The 17,161-nt window shown below is 35.5% G+C and overlaps 1 protein-coding gene across 1 annotated transcript; it reads left to right on the top strand.

The window, feature by feature from the left end:
- Nucleotides 1-2,112: 2,112 nt before the first annotated feature.
- Nucleotides 2,113-6,620, top strand: LOC114321478 (uncharacterized). The gene is made up of 4 exons (XM_028268635.2): nt 2,113-2,263; nt 2,469-2,563; nt 3,799-3,900; nt 4,026-6,620. Exon 4 carries the CDS (start codon nt 4,130-4,132, stop codon nt 6,422-6,424), a length of 2,295 nt encoding a protein of 764 aa, XP_028124436.2. The 5' UTR covers nt 2,113-2,263; nt 2,469-2,563; nt 3,799-3,900; nt 4,026-4,129; the 3' UTR covers nt 6,425-6,620.
- The last annotated feature ends 10,541 nt before the right edge of the window (nt 6,621-17,161 follow it).

The following is a 17,161-nucleotide window of genomic DNA, read 5'->3' as shown; positions in this document are numbered from 1 at the left end:
CATATATAATACATTGTCTTAGCTACTCCCTCCGTCCCATAATATTAGTCTCTTATTCCATTTTTTATTGTCCCAAAATATTAGTCCCTCTTCAAAAATCAAGTACAAAAATAATATAAATTTCTTATTTTGCCCTTTTTTAAATTCATAAATAATATAAAAAGTACAATTATGACATTAATATTTCCAAAAAAATGTATTATTAAAGGGTAATTTTGAAAAATTAACTTTTTTAAAGTACAATAATTGTACTACCAAAAAAAGTTGAATTCCCCAAAAGGGACCATTATTTTGGGACGGATGGAGTATTATATTTAGGTGTTGTTTGGAATGTTCTAAATAAGTGCACTTTTTAACTTTTATGAAATATGGATTAGATTTGGGTTGGGTTTGAAGTGATATGTTAAAAAAATAATGTAACTTAAATAAAATGATATAACTTAAATAGGATAATAATTTTTTGACTTTTTATCTTTTTCAAATTTAAACTTCACGCGTGTAAGAGAAATGTGAGAAGAAAGGCTATGAATTCCACTGTGGATGTTGTACTCCTCTAGGTGGAGTCCCTCCAAGAAATGGCAAAGCCAAAAAAGAAAAAAAAAATACATTGCATTAACTTTTCCCTCTTATTTTTTAACTTTATAAATATAAAATTCAAACACAACATAAAAAATGTCCAACAAAATGGAACAACATGGTCATTCTTAGTGTGGAAATGTTGATTTGTTAAGCACATATTGAGCCTGTTATCATAAATCTAAAATAATACTATTTGAGTTTTTGCAATGGATTGAAGTTAGGAGTTTGAGAATTCAAAACATGAGAACGAAATGAAAGATTCAAAAATATTCTACCATTTAGTATAAATAGCGTAGGGCCTATTGTTATAGTAGTTTTGTAAATTCTTAAACAATGTACAACTATAGGAAAAGAATTAAATATTGGATGTATATAATTTATATTATTTATGGTCGGTAAGTTTTTTTTGCTCCTTTCATAAGCGATTACTTATGGCAATGAGATGTTTCTTAGATAATAAACAAACCACTAGACTCCAGTAATGATGCATATTGATTTAGCATTTTAATGGTTAAGCCAGCTCTCAATTTTTGTGTCTCTATTATATTTCACAAAAATGAAACAACATACCTCTATAGAGGATGATTTCTCTCTTCTTCTTCTTTTTTTAAAGCCCGTGCCCCTCATTTGTGCCCCTCATTTGTTGCCAACTTTTCTCTCGCTACGAGTAGAGTAGTTGCGTGTGAGGTAGGGTCTTTGGGCCACTTTTGATCGTGATCGGGGTTGCCTGAGTCCATCAATAACCCCAATCCTTACCCATGCATGATGTTCCTTGTACTATATTTGTTGCTTTGTCTTTAGTTGGTCGCTCTTTCCGCCAATAGGGATTTGCCTGAGTCCATCAACAACCCTAATCCTTACATATGCATGATGTTCCTCGTACTATATTTGTTACTTTGTTTTTGGTTGGTCGCTCTTTCCTCCAATGGAGATTTGTCACGTGTGAGACTATTTTTGAAAATAATACTTATGAACCATTGCCTATATTATCTACGACATTCGAAAGTTATGATGCTATTTAAGAAAAGTTACACTTCTAACTCAACAATTCTTCTCAATGAAGTGTACTCAAGTTTTTACTTTTGAAGTCTGGATAAATTTCGATCCCTTCCGCTATTATATAAAACACACAATTCAAAAGAAACTTTATCATCATTTTTATTTTTTTGTATATCTAAAATACTCTTATATATAGCAACTATCATGATTTTTATATTTTAATTGTTTCAAATAATTATCATAAATAGTTTAAATTGTCACATCTTTAATTGCCTATAAATAACACTCTCATTATAATCATGGGTTTTTAATACTAATAGTCTATATAAACAAAAACAAAAATAAAAACAAAAAAATGATTGTTTTTTGAGGTAAAAAAAATAATATTATTTTCTCAAAGTATGACTTAAAATCTATTGCCAATAATTATTTAAAAAAATAACAAATTATTGAACGATGATACAGATGACGCGGCTGAGGTTGGAGAGGGGCAAAAAAGAAATTGTCTAAAGAGGGAGACCAAAGAGAAATAATGGGATGACCTAAATGCCCTCTGTGTAATTCCCATCTGCCCTAGTTTTACTTCTTCGCAAGCTCCCATTACTCCCTTCTTCTGCCCTTTTGCCCCTCCCTATTTCTGCCTCCTCCATCTTCTCTCTACCGCTTCTCTCCCTCTCTCTCTCTGGTATTTTCATCTCTCTTCTCTCTCTCTCACACCCGCCAAATTCAAAAACTTTCTTCTCTTTCTCTTTCTCTTTCTCTTTCTCTCTCTAGATATAGATATACATACATACATACATACATTTGTAAACCCTAATTTTAGTTTCGAAATCTTTGTATGATCACTGTTCTATCCTAATGATCTGTTCTGTTTTGTCTTTATTTTGCAGGGTTTCTTCTGATTTCGGAGTTGTGGAGATCTTTTGGGTAATCTGATATGCCCTCGAAATTAGGGTTTTGCGATTTCTCTTTCAGATGTTTCTCGGTGAGCTTCTTTGAATGAGATTTGGTTTCCTTGCATTGTTTTGTGCTTTTCTTAATCGCTGTTTGGTTGCTGGGAAAGCTGGGGTGTCTAATCTAATGTTTTTTAACGGAGTAAGTGGTAATATAACTGGGCTTAAGTTTATTCGGTCCCACTTGTATATGTGTGTGCTATGACTTTGAATGTGGATACCCAAGTGCATCTTGTTGCGAAGTAATAATAAAGAACAACGTGATCCAAAAAAAAATTTTTTTTTTTTTTTTTTATTGAAAAAGGTTTAAGCAATATGAGGAAGGTAATAGGCATCAAGGATCAACCACCAGTGTTTTTTTTTTTTTTTTTTGGTAAAGGTCTTCCCAATCGGAAGATAAAAATAGTTATTTGATTAATCAGTATAATCTAACAGGGAAAATTATTATTGAATCATAAAATAATTACGAACAATCCATTGGGGTTTCACCCCTAGCCTTACAAAAGAGATTAGAACTCTATAGAAGAGAGCAGAAAATTATGTGTTAAGAATAAAGAATGAAGGAATTCACGCAATGAATTTTACATGCATTTATAATAAAATAGGACACTGTCTACGTAATACACAAGAAATATGATCACACAATTTCCTCTATGCTGCACACTTGAGTCTGCACGGAACTGCCTTAGCACTTTACATCCATCCCGCATAGCACGTAATCAACCGGCCCTACCATGAGAACAACTCCCGTACCGATCGGTTAAGCACTACAACTACATTAGTGTTTGAATTCAACACTATGTGTGCTAGCCTTGTGATAGTTGGAACTTGGACCCACATGGATTGAACATAAAGTATTTTCTACTCTTTTCTTTCATCATCCCTTTAATTGATAAGTTTTCTCCAAAAGGAATAAAATTAATCCTTAATAAACAACTAAGCATAAATGGAGAGAATTTACAAATTATATACTTTTAAGCATTTATCAATATATGTACACTAGAAGGTTTGCACACCCATATGGTTGTGCTTGAAATCTGAAGCTACAGATAGACAGTTACAAAGGATCCAGTGTGTTTGAATTCAGTAGTTATAGAAGGGTCATTTAGAAATAGAAAAAAGCTGTGACAAAAGGGTTCATACCGAGAACCCTATATGCTTTATATAATATTATATATATATTCTTATTGTTAATCTTTATTTCAATTGGAATATGTGGTATGTAACAATCAAAATTGCGATGTTGTTTGTTTGGCTTCAATTGTAGGAATCATTCTACAAACTGGAAGCGTCAGGCCTGTTCAAAGTTCGTTTTTCCTGCAAAACTCCATTATTCGTTGAGAAACTGACAAAATAACTGGCAATTTAGGTAACCATGTTATGTCATACTTTGATGATATGTTATGTTTCCCTCATTTTTCTTATTTGTAGTTATGACGGGTGTGAAAGAGAAAAAAAGTAGCTTCTGATTCATAATTAACTTTATTTGAACAGGTTTTCTTGGACATACATAGCAAACTAGAGTTTCCAGCTATTGCTTGATCGTTTTCTTCTTTTTTAGGGCATTGAGATAGTGTGTGATATTTGAGTGGGTTTTCATGGCGAACCATGATATGATTCTTGGGCAAAGACGGGATTTATCACTGGTTCAGAACCAACATTTGGCGATAGGGCATGATCATAATCTGGTAATTGGACAGGATCATGATATGGGACTTGGACAGACCCATGACCATGGTCTAGGTTTAGTGGATGCTCATGATCACAGATTAGTGCTAGGTCAGGCCCATGGCCATGAAATGGCTCTACAGCCTGCCCAAGGTCATAGCAATGAACATGAGACCAGATATGAACAAAGTCAAGATGATGAAAAAAATCCAGGCAAAGATGCTGATCCTGCTGCTGATCAAGATGATGCTGTCCTCGAAAGCCATGATCACCAGTTGGGTCTTAGTGTTCAGAATCACGAATTCGGTTTGTTGGAGAATAACGAATTGACTGTTGTTGAAAATCATAACATCGATGATAACTTAGAGCTTACTGTGGACCAAAATCAGGACTTGAGCATTGTAACTTCTCCGGATATGTCTGTTCAGCAGGACCACCTGGTAGTCACTACTCCTATCTGTCAGTCCCGAATTTTGCTTCCTGCTCCAACATGTGAATTAACTGTTGGGCAAGAGTTTCCTGATGTCAAGAGCTGTCGTAGGGCATTGAGAGATTTGGCAATTGCTCTGCACTTTGAGATTCAGACTGTTAAGTCTGACAAGACTCGTTTCACTGCCAAATGTGCAAGTGAGGGATGTCCTTGGCGGGTTCATGCTGCAAAACTTCCAGGTGTTCCTACCTTCACCATTAGGACCATCCATGAGGAGCATACTTGTGGTGGAATTACCCATCTTGGCCATCAACAAGCTTCAGTCCAGTGGGTTGCAAATTCCGTGGAACAAAGCCTCAGGGAGAATCCCCATTACAAACCAAAGGAGATCTTGGAGGAGATTCATCGTGTTCATGGGATCACATTATCATACAAGCAAGCCTGGAGAGGGAAGGAGCGGATGATGGCTGCTGTGCGGGGGTCATTTGAAGAAGATTATCGCCTCCTTCCTCGGTATTGTAGCCAGATTAATCGGACAAATCCAGGAAGTATTGCATCAGTTTATGTGAATCCAGTGGATAACTGCTTCCAACGTCTGTTTGTTTCATTTCAAGCGTCAATCTATGGGTTTTTGAATTCTTGCCGCCCACTTATTGGGCTTGATAAAACTGTCCTGAAAAGCAAGTACCTTGGGACATTGCTTTTTGCCACTGGTTTTGACGGGGATAGTGCCCTATTTCCGTTGGCATTTGGGGTGGTTGATGAGGAAAATGATGATAACTGGATGTGGTTCCTTTCTGAGCTGCATAACCTGCTTGAAACTAACACTGAAAACATGCCAAGGCTTACAATCTTGTCTAACAGACAGAGGGGCATCGTGGAGGGTGTGGAAGCAAACTTCCCAACTGCTTTTCATGGGTTCTGTATGCAACATCTCAGTGACAGTTTCCGGAAGGAGTTCAACAATACTATGCTTGTCAACCTTCTTGGGGAAGCTGCTAATGTTCTTACTGTTATCGAGTTTGAAGCGAAAGTCCTTGAGATTGAAGAGATATCACAGGAAGCTGCTTACTGGATCCGACGAGTTCCACCTCGCTTGTGGGCCACAGCATATTTTGAGGGCACAAGGTTTGGCCATCTGACTGCAAACTTAGTTGAATCATTAAATTCTTGGATACTTGAAGCCTCCGGGCTTCCAATAATTCAAATGATGGAGTCTATCCGTCGGCAACTGATGATTTGGTTCAACGAGCGTCGAGAGGCAAGTATGCAGTGGGCATCGGTACTTGTTCCTTCCGCTGAGAGGCACATGTCGGAGGCTCTTGAGCGAGCACGTACATTCCAGGTGCTCCGAGCAAATGAAGCTGAATTTGAAGTTATATCCCATGAAGGAACAAATATTGTGGATATTCGAACTCGTTGTTGTCTGTGTCGAGGATGGCAGTTATATGGGCTGCCTTGTGCTCATGCTGTTGCAGCCCTCCTTTCGTGCAGGCAAAATGTCCATCGATTTACTGAGAGTTGTTTCACCGTGGCAACGTATCGTAAGGCATACTCTCAGACAATACATCCAGTGCCAGATAGAACCCTTTGGAATGAGACATTGGATGGAGCTCAGAATGAAGGAGATGGTGCTGACATTGTCATAAACCCACCAAAATCACTTCGGCCTCCGGGTCGACCAAGGAAAAGGCGAGTTCGCACGGAAGATCGGGATCGAGGGAAACGGGTTGTCCATTGCAGCCGTTGCAATCAAACTGGCCATTTTAGAACCACCTGTGCAGCGCCCATATAAAGTATTCTAGGTCATTTTATCTTTCATCTGCCTATTTCTCATTTTCTGTATAGAATTCTAGGTCTTCTTCTTTTTTTTCTTAAATAAATTAATTATTTTTGTCTTTCTTTTATTGTTCTTTTATATATTTGTAATGTTTAGAGTTCCCAGCCGGAAAACTTTCTATTTCCCATAAATGCTTTTGTTTGATTCCCAATAAGCTGTTTTTCTTAGAGGAGTTACGAATATTATCGTGCTTTCAATTTTACGTTACGTTTGAGTGGAAATTTTTTTTTAATAAAAACACTTTTTACGGAAAAAAAAAAATCAGAAAATATTTTTTTTTATTTTTAGTGATGATAGTAAGAGTGGTAGTATGGGTATTGACAAGATTTTAGTCTAAAAATATTTTTGATCTTTTAAAAATTAAAAATATTTTTTTGTCTAAATAGATTTATTTCTTGTGGGCTTTCAATTTTTCATGGTAACAAACCATAAAATACAAAAAAAAAAAAATTAAAAAATGAAAAAAAATCCAAACAAATGGAGCGTTGATGATGTTCGTTTGGATGATCATTTGGTTTGAAGTCATGTACCAAAATACTGCTATGTGACATTGGCTCCGTTTGACGAGAGATTTTTTGATTATATTAGTCACAAAAAATAAAATAGATTATTTTAGTCACAACAAATAAAATATCATATTCAATCCATAATTATTACATTCTTTCCTCACAAAAAAAGTCAAAAAGTCCTTCTCAAATCAAGCTTTTTAGCCCAGGTTAAAATAGCAAAAAAAGTCAAAAAGTCAACCCACTTTTCAAACGGAGGCATTGTTGGTGTTTCTAAAGAAATGCGCCTAGGACACCCTGGTGCACCGTCACTGTGCTTGGTTGCGAATAAATCAGGCTTGGGAAAGGAAAGAATTATACTATCATATTATAAAACTTGTGGGGAGAGTGGATTTGGGATATTCTTTTATCCAAGTAGATCTTAGAGTAGTCATTTGATGGTCACTTGAAACAGAAGAACAACTCTGATGGGGGAGTGCCGGAATTAACACTCTGACAATCTAGTTAGTTTTCTTCTTTCAAATATATTGATTGTTCCTTTTTATAAGTAAATTGTTTTAAACCTAAAGTAAATTGTTTTAAACCTACCTCATCCATGAGTTCTCTCATTCCTTTTATAGAGTTTCTCTTTTGGGTTTTTATCTTCTACTATGCATCCCCTGTCAGGGTCCATTCCCCCATTGCACTTTATGGAGAAGAATTGACAACTGAGCGAGACGCTGACTTATCTAAACTACTCTGCTCGGCTACCAAGCACTGAGGCCTATTATTCGGCGATTGTTCTATCCAACCTTATTCGGCTCTAATTTGGCCTAATAGATCTACCCAATGGGTTGACCTCAAATTGGGCCCAATTGTTGGCTATGTTACTAGGACCCTATCCTTTGGGTTGTTATAATTTTGACTCCCACAAAACTAAAGAAAATAAAGAAGAAAAAATCATAATAGAAGAGGAAATAAACAGTCGCACATGTAATACATAATTTTTCTATCGCTACATTACCATGCAAACTCACCTATTTATAGGTGAAAAAACCTTCACTATTCACTACTATTCATCACACCATGTGGTTTATCACATGGCATATCACATTACTCACATGGAAAAACTTTTCCCTATTTTCGCTTTGGCCCAAAACTCATTAGAATTTCAATTGCATCTCTTTTACTGGTTATCCAAATATTTCACAACACTCTCCTTTGGATAACCATAGACTAAAAATATGTCTCGTTAAAACCTTACCAAGGAAAACTCGTGGGAAAAATAGTACAATATTCTTGTATGTGATTTGTTTAGATTGCCTTATTAAAACCTTACGAAGGAAAACGCAGTTAAAAAAACATTAGACGAAGGAAAAAAAATATAATCTATAAATCTGCTTAGATGGATGACTTCCCATCAAAGTTGCATAATAAATCTTTATGTCGATGCATTCCAATATTATACACCAACTTCTTAAATGTTGCAATCGATAGTGTTTTAGTAAATAGATTTGTCAGATTATCACTTGAGTGTATCTTTAATATAGCCTCATTTGATATGTGTGATACATGCAACATTATCTTCATATAATATGGTTGAACTATCTGTAGTTCAAGAAAATAAGCATTTGTCTGGAATATGATGGATTATGGATCTAAGACAAATACATTCTCGACTTGCGTCATGAATTTCAAGTATCTCCGAATGATTTGAAGAAGTAGCCATCAATGTTTGTTTGTTAATCATCAAGATATAACAATATTCTCATAAGTAAAAACATATGCTATTTGTGATCTAGAGATATCCAGCATCTGCATGCATACCTAATTAGCTACGGCTTTGATTTATTTGAACAAAATAAATCCATATCAGTTGTTCCACAAAAATAACATAATATTTGTTTCACTCCATTCCAATGTTTTCGGGTTAATGTAGAATTATATTGTGCTAATAATTTGACTACAAATGTAATATTGGGCCTGGTACAATTTGCAAAATAACTGAGGCACCAATTGCACTAAGATATGGTACTTCAGGACCAAGAAGTTCTTCATTATTTTCTCGAGGTCGAAAAGATCTTTTTTTCACATCAAGAGATTGAACAACTATAGGAGTACTCAAAGGATGAGCTTTATCCATATAAAAGTTTTTCAAGACTTTTTCTGTATATGTTGATTGATGTACAAGAATCCCATTTGGCAAATGTTCGATCTGCTAGTTGAAACAAAATTTTATTTTACTATAATTTTTCATTTTAAATTTCTTCTTTAAGTATTCTACAATTTTGGTAAGCTCTCTTCTGGAGTTCTTACAAGATTCAAATCATCAACATATACTGTAACAATTGCAAATTCGGATTTTGATTTCTTAGTAAAAAAGCATGGACAAATCGGATCATTTACATATCCTTCTTTCAACAGATATACACTGAGCCAATTATACCACATGCATCCTGATTGTTTCAACTCGTATAAAGATCTTTGTAGCTTGATTGAATAAACACTTCTGGATTTTGAATTAGATATTTCTGGTATTTTAAAACCTTTAGGAAGTGAGAGGGAGATTTCCGTAATCTCGACTTGGGTCGCGGTTCTGGCCGGGTTGAAAGTGGTCCAAGCGTATTTGGGCCGAGCTGGGCTAAGCCGTGCCGAGAGGAAGCTTGTTCGACCGAAGTCCAGACCAGAGTTGGCCGAGATGATCCTCTGTCAGCTTGGCTTCTCTTGTTCGCTCGTTTTAGCTCGGTGATCGTGATCTGCCGCAGACCGGCCTAACTTGGCTGGAGCAAAATCGCATCGGAGTGCTGCTGAGCTCGGTAGTGATGGTGCTCGGCGAGGAGCATTGTTGGGCTCGTTAGGCAGCACGGTCGAAGGAGGCCGGGATGGTGTTGCCGGGCTGTCCGTTCCCGCTAATGTTGTCTGGCGGTTTGATTAGGTGGTGTTTAACTAGATTTGCGCTGACAGATGGGAGAGCAGCTCCACATGTCAATAGACGAATGGGTGCAGAGGTGAACGCAGAATGTATACAAGCATGACTGCGCCCCCTATGCTGTGGATGGAACATTATTTGGTGAGAAACACTCTTTGTGATTTATCTCTCTCTTTCTCTCTCTCTCCCTGGGTGTGTGTGCTAATTTGACCATTGGAGGGGTTTTCCGGCCACACACCGCCGGGTAGCTCACCGCCGTTATGCTCGCAGGTCGATCGGATAGACAAGGAGCTTGGACGAAAAGAGTACGGGCTCCGTGGAATATTTGCTCCCCGTACAGGAAGTTTCATATATATATATATGTATATATATATATATCACTATCTAGTGATCCATATAACTATGCTATAACTACATCCATTAGACGCATATCTAAATTTTCTGTGATTACCATGCTAATAAAAACTCTGAATGTAATTGCATTCGTTATGGGTGAATATGTTTCCTCATAATCAATACCAGGTCTCTACAATAAACCTTGCGCAATAAATCGTGCTTTATATCTTAGAATTTCATTTTGCTTATTGAGTTTTCGAACAAACACCCATTTATATCCCACAGGTTGTATCCCTTCAGGGGTTTGAACTATAGGTCCAAATATTTCACGTTTTGTAAGCGAGTTTAACTCTACTTGTATTGTTTCTTTTCACATTGGCCAATAATTTCTCTGTCGACATTCCTCGACAGTTTGTGGTTCATTGTCATCATCACTTTTGATAATATTTTCACCATTACTTTTGGTAATATCAAGATCAACTTTAAACGAAAATATGTAGTTGACAACAATTTAATTTTTATCACAAATTTCACCTGTACTTCTACAATGTATTGAGATTTTATTATTTTCAGGTACCTTTTCCACTTCAAAAGATAACTCTTTAGGAGATTCCACTTCAGGGGATAACTCTTTAGGAGATTCCACTTTAGAGGATGTAACATCCCAAGTTTTAATTACACGGGAACATTACCAAAGCCTTTAATTTAGGTCCTTTTTTTTTTTTTTTTTTTTTTTTTTTACAAACATCTATTACTCTTGAGTAATAGAAATATAATCATACAAGTTCTTTCTCTCTCAATGAATATTATAATAACAACAATACATGTAAATCTCCTACTGTGAAGCTATGAATAAATAAATACAAATACATTATCCATTTCCTTTACATCTACTATGAAGTTATACAAAGGGACTCAAGGACTCCACAACTCTTCAATCAAATAATCCAAACTTTCTTCCTGTAAAAAGATAAAACAATAAAGGAGTGAGCACTAATGCCCAGTAGGAATCTCATAGTTCTAAATCAATAACTAATACACAGATAGAAATGATCATGCATGCAGGGTGATACCATATAGTAGGGTGACATTTTATAATTTCAAAATATCATAAGGTACCTTTTTCTAAAAAATTATTTACATACTTTTAAGAAAAACCTTCAGCCCTTAAAAATTGTCCCTTAACCTTAGAAAACCATAAGTCCTTGTGAAACAAACATATTTAAGAAACAATATCATTTAAAAAATTATTAACCAATTCTCAAAATATTTCTCATTTAATTTCCATTTTTAATATTCCTCTTTTTCTTTCAATCTTCCTTTTTACTCATTATATTTATTTAGAACTCCATAACTTCAAGTTCAAGTTCCCTTTTTAATTTACTAACAATTCTCCCATACTCAATTCACACCGTTATTTACACTCTCAAAATTCATTTCAAGATAACACAAGATTAATAAACCCCCTTTCAATTGAGTCCCTTATTTATTTACAGAACAACACCCATAAGTTATCTTTATTGTCACAACTAATTCATTAAGTTCACTATCACCAATCCATAATCCCCTTATCCATTTTTAGGTTCCATTATTTACAAATAATATCTATGTGCATATCCTCTTTATACCAAGTTACACATTAATTTGCAATTTCACAGATTCATCACAAGTCACGAATAACATCATCAACTCAACATACTTCTCAACACACATCTCAACACAATCCACCTTTTGCCGACTTACTATGGCGGGATAACGGGCACCCAATCCATAACACTTTCCATCTTTCGCCGGCTATTATACGGCGGGAAGTGAACTCCCAAAAATCATTTTCTCAAAAGCCCTTTCTTTCCAAAAACCATATTTCTCTAAAAACCATTTTTCAATTTCTTAAAACCATCCCCCACATTTGCCAACTACTATACGGCAGGACGTGGGCACCTAAAACATTTTCGAAAACCATTCGTTTTTCCACTTTTGCAGTCTATTATACAGAAGGACTGTGTGGACACCCAAAAATCATTTTTCCACTTTTGCCGGCTACTATACGACAAGACTATGTGAACACCCAAAAATTATATTTTCCACATTCGTCCAGCGATAAGCCTAGACAGGGCAATTAGGCACCTTTAATTCAAACAACCCCCACATTTGCCGGCTACTATACGGCGGGACGTGGGCCCCCAAAAACCTTTTTCAACTCCCCACGCGGGTACCAACACAACACCACCCAACACAACTCAACCTAACTCGACACAATCGGACACAACCGAACACAACTCAACTCAACACAACTCATCAAAACCCAACACAACTCAACATGATTCAACACAATTCAAGTCAACACAATTCAACATAATTCAACACAATTCATTTCAACACCACTAAATGTAATTCAACATAATTCAAGGTGAACTCTTAAATTTTCATTTCATCATTTTATCCCAAGACTCATGTCATCCATATCATTAACAAATCTTTTTCCCCAAATTTCATTTCATATTATAGCATGATTTACAATATCCATGATAAGAGTTCATTCGCTAATTTTTAACAAAATTTTCAAACACTTCCAAAATTCAATTAAACTTGTATATATGTAATTCAACTTCTCAATTTCATGATTCTTCTTTCAATTTAGGCAAAATCATTAATTATCAGCGTGAGTTAACTTAGGGTTTTCAAGAAAAATCAAGACTTTCAAGAAAAATTACAACTTCTCACACCACTACTTTTTATTCCAATTTTCCCATTGATTATACACCTAAAGTTCATAATCCACGATCTTAACCCAACACTTCAAACCCTAAGCCCCCAATCTCATGATGTAGCACTATATGCTTAAAAAAATGTAGATTTTTTATTTATATAATTAAAATACCACAATCTATCTATTAATGCAAGTATTGAAGAAGAACTATGACCACTACTTCAAGAATCAAGCAAAATAGCAAAGCTTTAATGAGATTCCTTCACAAATTCAAACTTCAATCGGTTGAAAAGTAAGATCTTTAAGCTTTCTTCACTTTTTGGTGAGAGATCTTGGCCAAAACTTTAGGGAATGGAAGGTATTTGGGCCAAAATCTCTAGGGTTTTTGGACTAAGGGTGAAAGGGATGAAGAGAGAGAATGCAGGTGTGAAGAATGATCTAGAAATTCACTTTTTAAGTCGCTAAATTCACGCAGTCCACTCGAGCGTCGATTTTCCCGCTCGAACGCACCTGCTTCCAGCGCAGATACCAAAACTTCAAACGGGTATAACTCTCTCATTCAGACTCCGTTTTAGGTTGTTCTTGTGTCCAAATCGAAGCCCTGGAAACAAGCTTTCCAATGGCTCTAGCCTTACACCCAAATTCAAAGTGTGGAAAAATAAAAGGGCAAAAGAGTGACGGCTATTTGTAGGAAAATTATCTGAATTAAAGTTTTTAGTCCAATCTTACTTTACCATTATGTTACCACTTCGATCAATGTCCCAAAATAAAACAAAGAGGCTCCAAACACAATAATAAAAGGTCAAAACCAATCCCACTAACCCTAAAAATTCATATTTAACCAGGCAGACTGCTCGAGCGTCCAATCTTGCGCTTGAGCGTGCAGACCAACAAAGTCGTCCGCTCGAGCGACCACTCCTACGCTCGAGCGGGAATTCAAAACTTTCAGAATTTCGAACAAACTGCAAAAGTACTGGAAGCCTCACAAGTCCACTTGAGAGTCCACTCCCTCGCTTGAGCGGAGGGAAAAATTCTGGATCTTTACAGAGAATAACTCTTCATGAGATTCTTCTTCAGGAGGTTTATAAGTAGGAGATTTAGATAGATTTATTATAATAGTCTGTTTGTGGGTCTGGCCTCTCCAGGAGCACTAAGAATTTTTTTGTGGGTTTAGCCTTTTTAAGAGTGCTAGGTATAGTCTCTCCTAGAGCACATCTTCAGGAGTGCTAGATATGATCTCTTCAGGAATACTAATTCCCTTTTTTTTTTTCAAGAAAATTTGTCTTTTGCACTGACAGGTCAACTACGCTTCTAGCGTGACTTAGTACATGTACAACTATACCAGCGGATTGTCCTTTAGGAACATCAATTCTTGTTAGAGCATTAGCAGCTGGAATATAGGATTTCATTATATTTTTAGTGTCGGTGAAAGCATCCAGTAATTGATTTGCTTATACTTGGCAAATAAATAATCCTTTGAACTTCTAATTCGCATTAATTAGTACGAGAATCAAGATAAAATAATATCGAATTATTTCAAGTGATTTCACGTTGAGGTTCAAACTACGACTTTTCTCCCCTCGATGATGGGAACACTGTTTCATCAAAATGACAATTCTCAAAACATGCTTTAAATCCATCGCATGTTAAGGATTCAAGATATCTAATAATAGATGGAGAATCAAAACTAACATAAACTCCAAGTTTACGTTGAGGGCCTATTTGCAATAGAAACATATACAGCATAACCAAACATTCTAAATAAATAATATTTGATGGTTGACCAAATACAAGCTATAATAGTGAGTACTTATGTATATAGTTGGCCTAGCATGACCCCATGCTGAAACAAGTAATTTATTTTTCACAAGCAAAGATTGAGCGATCAACTAAAGCCATTTAATTAAATATTAAACTATACCATTTTGAGTATGAACATGGATAGTAAGATGATTGACATCAATACTAACATGTATGCAATAATCATTAAAAGTTGTGTTACGAATGAGACTATCTAGTTAATATATCTATCAAAATCATGGACTAACGAATAGTCCATATTGATATGAATGGGATAGTCTAATAATTAATTTTCTCAATGAACAGATAGAGCATGGATAATCACTTGATGGATAATCTCTTAGTAAAAGAATCTTCTGGTTCTTTAATGGATGTCCTATTTGAATTTTTAATAATTCAATACATCCTTATAGATCCCGAATGCTCAGGGTAATCATGTCCTAACATGAACGCTTTTTGGATTATGACACTTCTGGTGCATTAAGTTGGAGCACTTCTGGTGTATGTTAATATGTGATTCAATTGCTTTTATTGCTGTATAATACAACTCATATGAATATCAAGCAACTTCAGTAGAAGTAATATATAGATATTCTTCTTTACCTTTATTTATGGTTTCAATAACCAATACAACATATATATTTAAAACTTAACAGGTGTCTTCTGGATCTAGTAGAATATACTTTATCAATATGAAATTTGATTATATTTGGCAATCATAATATTGGCTCTTTCAGAACTTTCAATTAAGTTTGCAGAACTAGAGATTTTACATTAGCTTTTGTCATCGTTAAATGTTTTTCATTACAAAGAATTATGGGTGTCTTGATATTGTCTACTAAATTAATATTTTACTCAATATTTTAGAATTAGTCAATACATCAATACAATCTATGTATATAGATAGCTAATCATCATTTCCAAAATATGATTGCTAGCCCAAAGGTTATTCAAATTTAAATTCGTATTGATTTTGATAATTGACAAATATTTTGAATTCATTTTGTTATTCAAAATTTTCATAAATAATAGTATACAAATTGTGCTTCATTGTTTCTAGAAGTTATATGATTCTAAAGTGCTATTTTTCAATGATTTTTGGCTCTTTAAAAACATGAGATCAGCACATGGTTACAAAACTCTATCCATGCTTAAAACAGGTCTAAGGGTCGACACCAAGATAGCAAGGGTCGAAACCAGAATAAAGATCACAATGCCTAAGTGTTCCAGTTGCAAGGGTCGACACCAAGACAGCAATGGTCAACACTAAATTTCATAACGCTATCTAGCTACAAGGGTCGACACCAAGACAGCAAGGGTCAACACTAAGTTTCAGTATGCAATCCAGCAGCAAGGGTTGACACTAAATTTCAGTATGCAATCCAGCAACAAGGGTCGACACTAAATTTCAGTATGCAATCCAGCAGCAAGGGTCGACACCAAGAACAATAAGGGTTGATACTAAATTTCATAATGCAATCCAATAGCAAGAGTCGACATCGACACCGGGAACAACTGGAACTCAACTCAGATAAGAGAAAAAAACAAAGGGACGACACCCGTTCTGCAAGGGTCGACACCCATAAAATCTGGGTTTCAAAAATCCAACTGTTAAATTAGATCTAGACTGACACAGCCCTTTTCTCAGCCACATTTTTAGATTTATGTGCAGAATATGTCATCTTTTTTTTACCCCTGAGCAGATCTTTTGGCACCATATCTTCTACCAAGAAGATGAGTTATGAGGTTGAGCATTAAATAAAAGCTTATGCATTTAATGAACCTTCTCTTTCCAAGACCTGTCTACAGTCTGCATTCATACTCTGATCAAACACAGCTAGAAGATATCTTCAATGATTTGCTTCAACGGCTAGAAGATTCAAATCTCCTCTCTCCAACAGCTAGAAGCCATTAATGCTATAAAGATGAAGCTCTCCTTGTTCGATCAACACACTTCTTCAATGCAAGAAACCCAGAGCATTCAAGAGCATTTAATATACTCCATTATATTTCCACTTTCATATCTGAGTGAGTCTTAAATTACCTGTGAACTTACACTTTCATATCCATCTTTACCTCTTATTCCTATTCCTATTTTCTGAGTGAAACACTTGTAAAGTGAGACATTTAGTTGAAAAGTTCTCAACATATTGAAGTAAGTCCTTTGTATAAATCCACAAGCTATGTGAAGCTTGGTGGTGCATTGATTCATAGTGAAGAAATTCTCAATGAGGTATCTTGAGGAGTGGACGTAGGCAGTGAGCCGGACCACTATAAATCTTTGTGTTTAAGCTCTTCTCTCCCTCTCATTTATTTTCTGTGTATTAATTACCTGCTACATTTACTCACTTAACTATTTAAAATTTATTTTCTGTTCAGTTTTTAATTACCAAATTCACTGCCTCTTGGGTAGCTTTCCTGTATAACAATGA

The sequence above is a fragment of the Camellia sinensis genome, chromosome 14 (genome assembly GCF_055761805.1).
Source record: "Camellia sinensis isolate YWXY chromosome 14, ASM5576180v1, whole genome shotgun sequence".
NCBI lineage: Eukaryota > Viridiplantae > Streptophyta > Magnoliopsida > Ericales > Theaceae > Camellia > Camellia sinensis.
Note: the sequence above shows the minus strand (reverse complement) of the source record. Positions and strands in the feature narration are given on the sequence as shown.

Coding starts and splice junctions, on each gene's coding strand:
- LOC114321478 (XM_028268635.2), top strand. CDS start 4,130: ATGGCGAACCATGATATGATTCTTGGGCAAAGACGGGATTTATCACTG.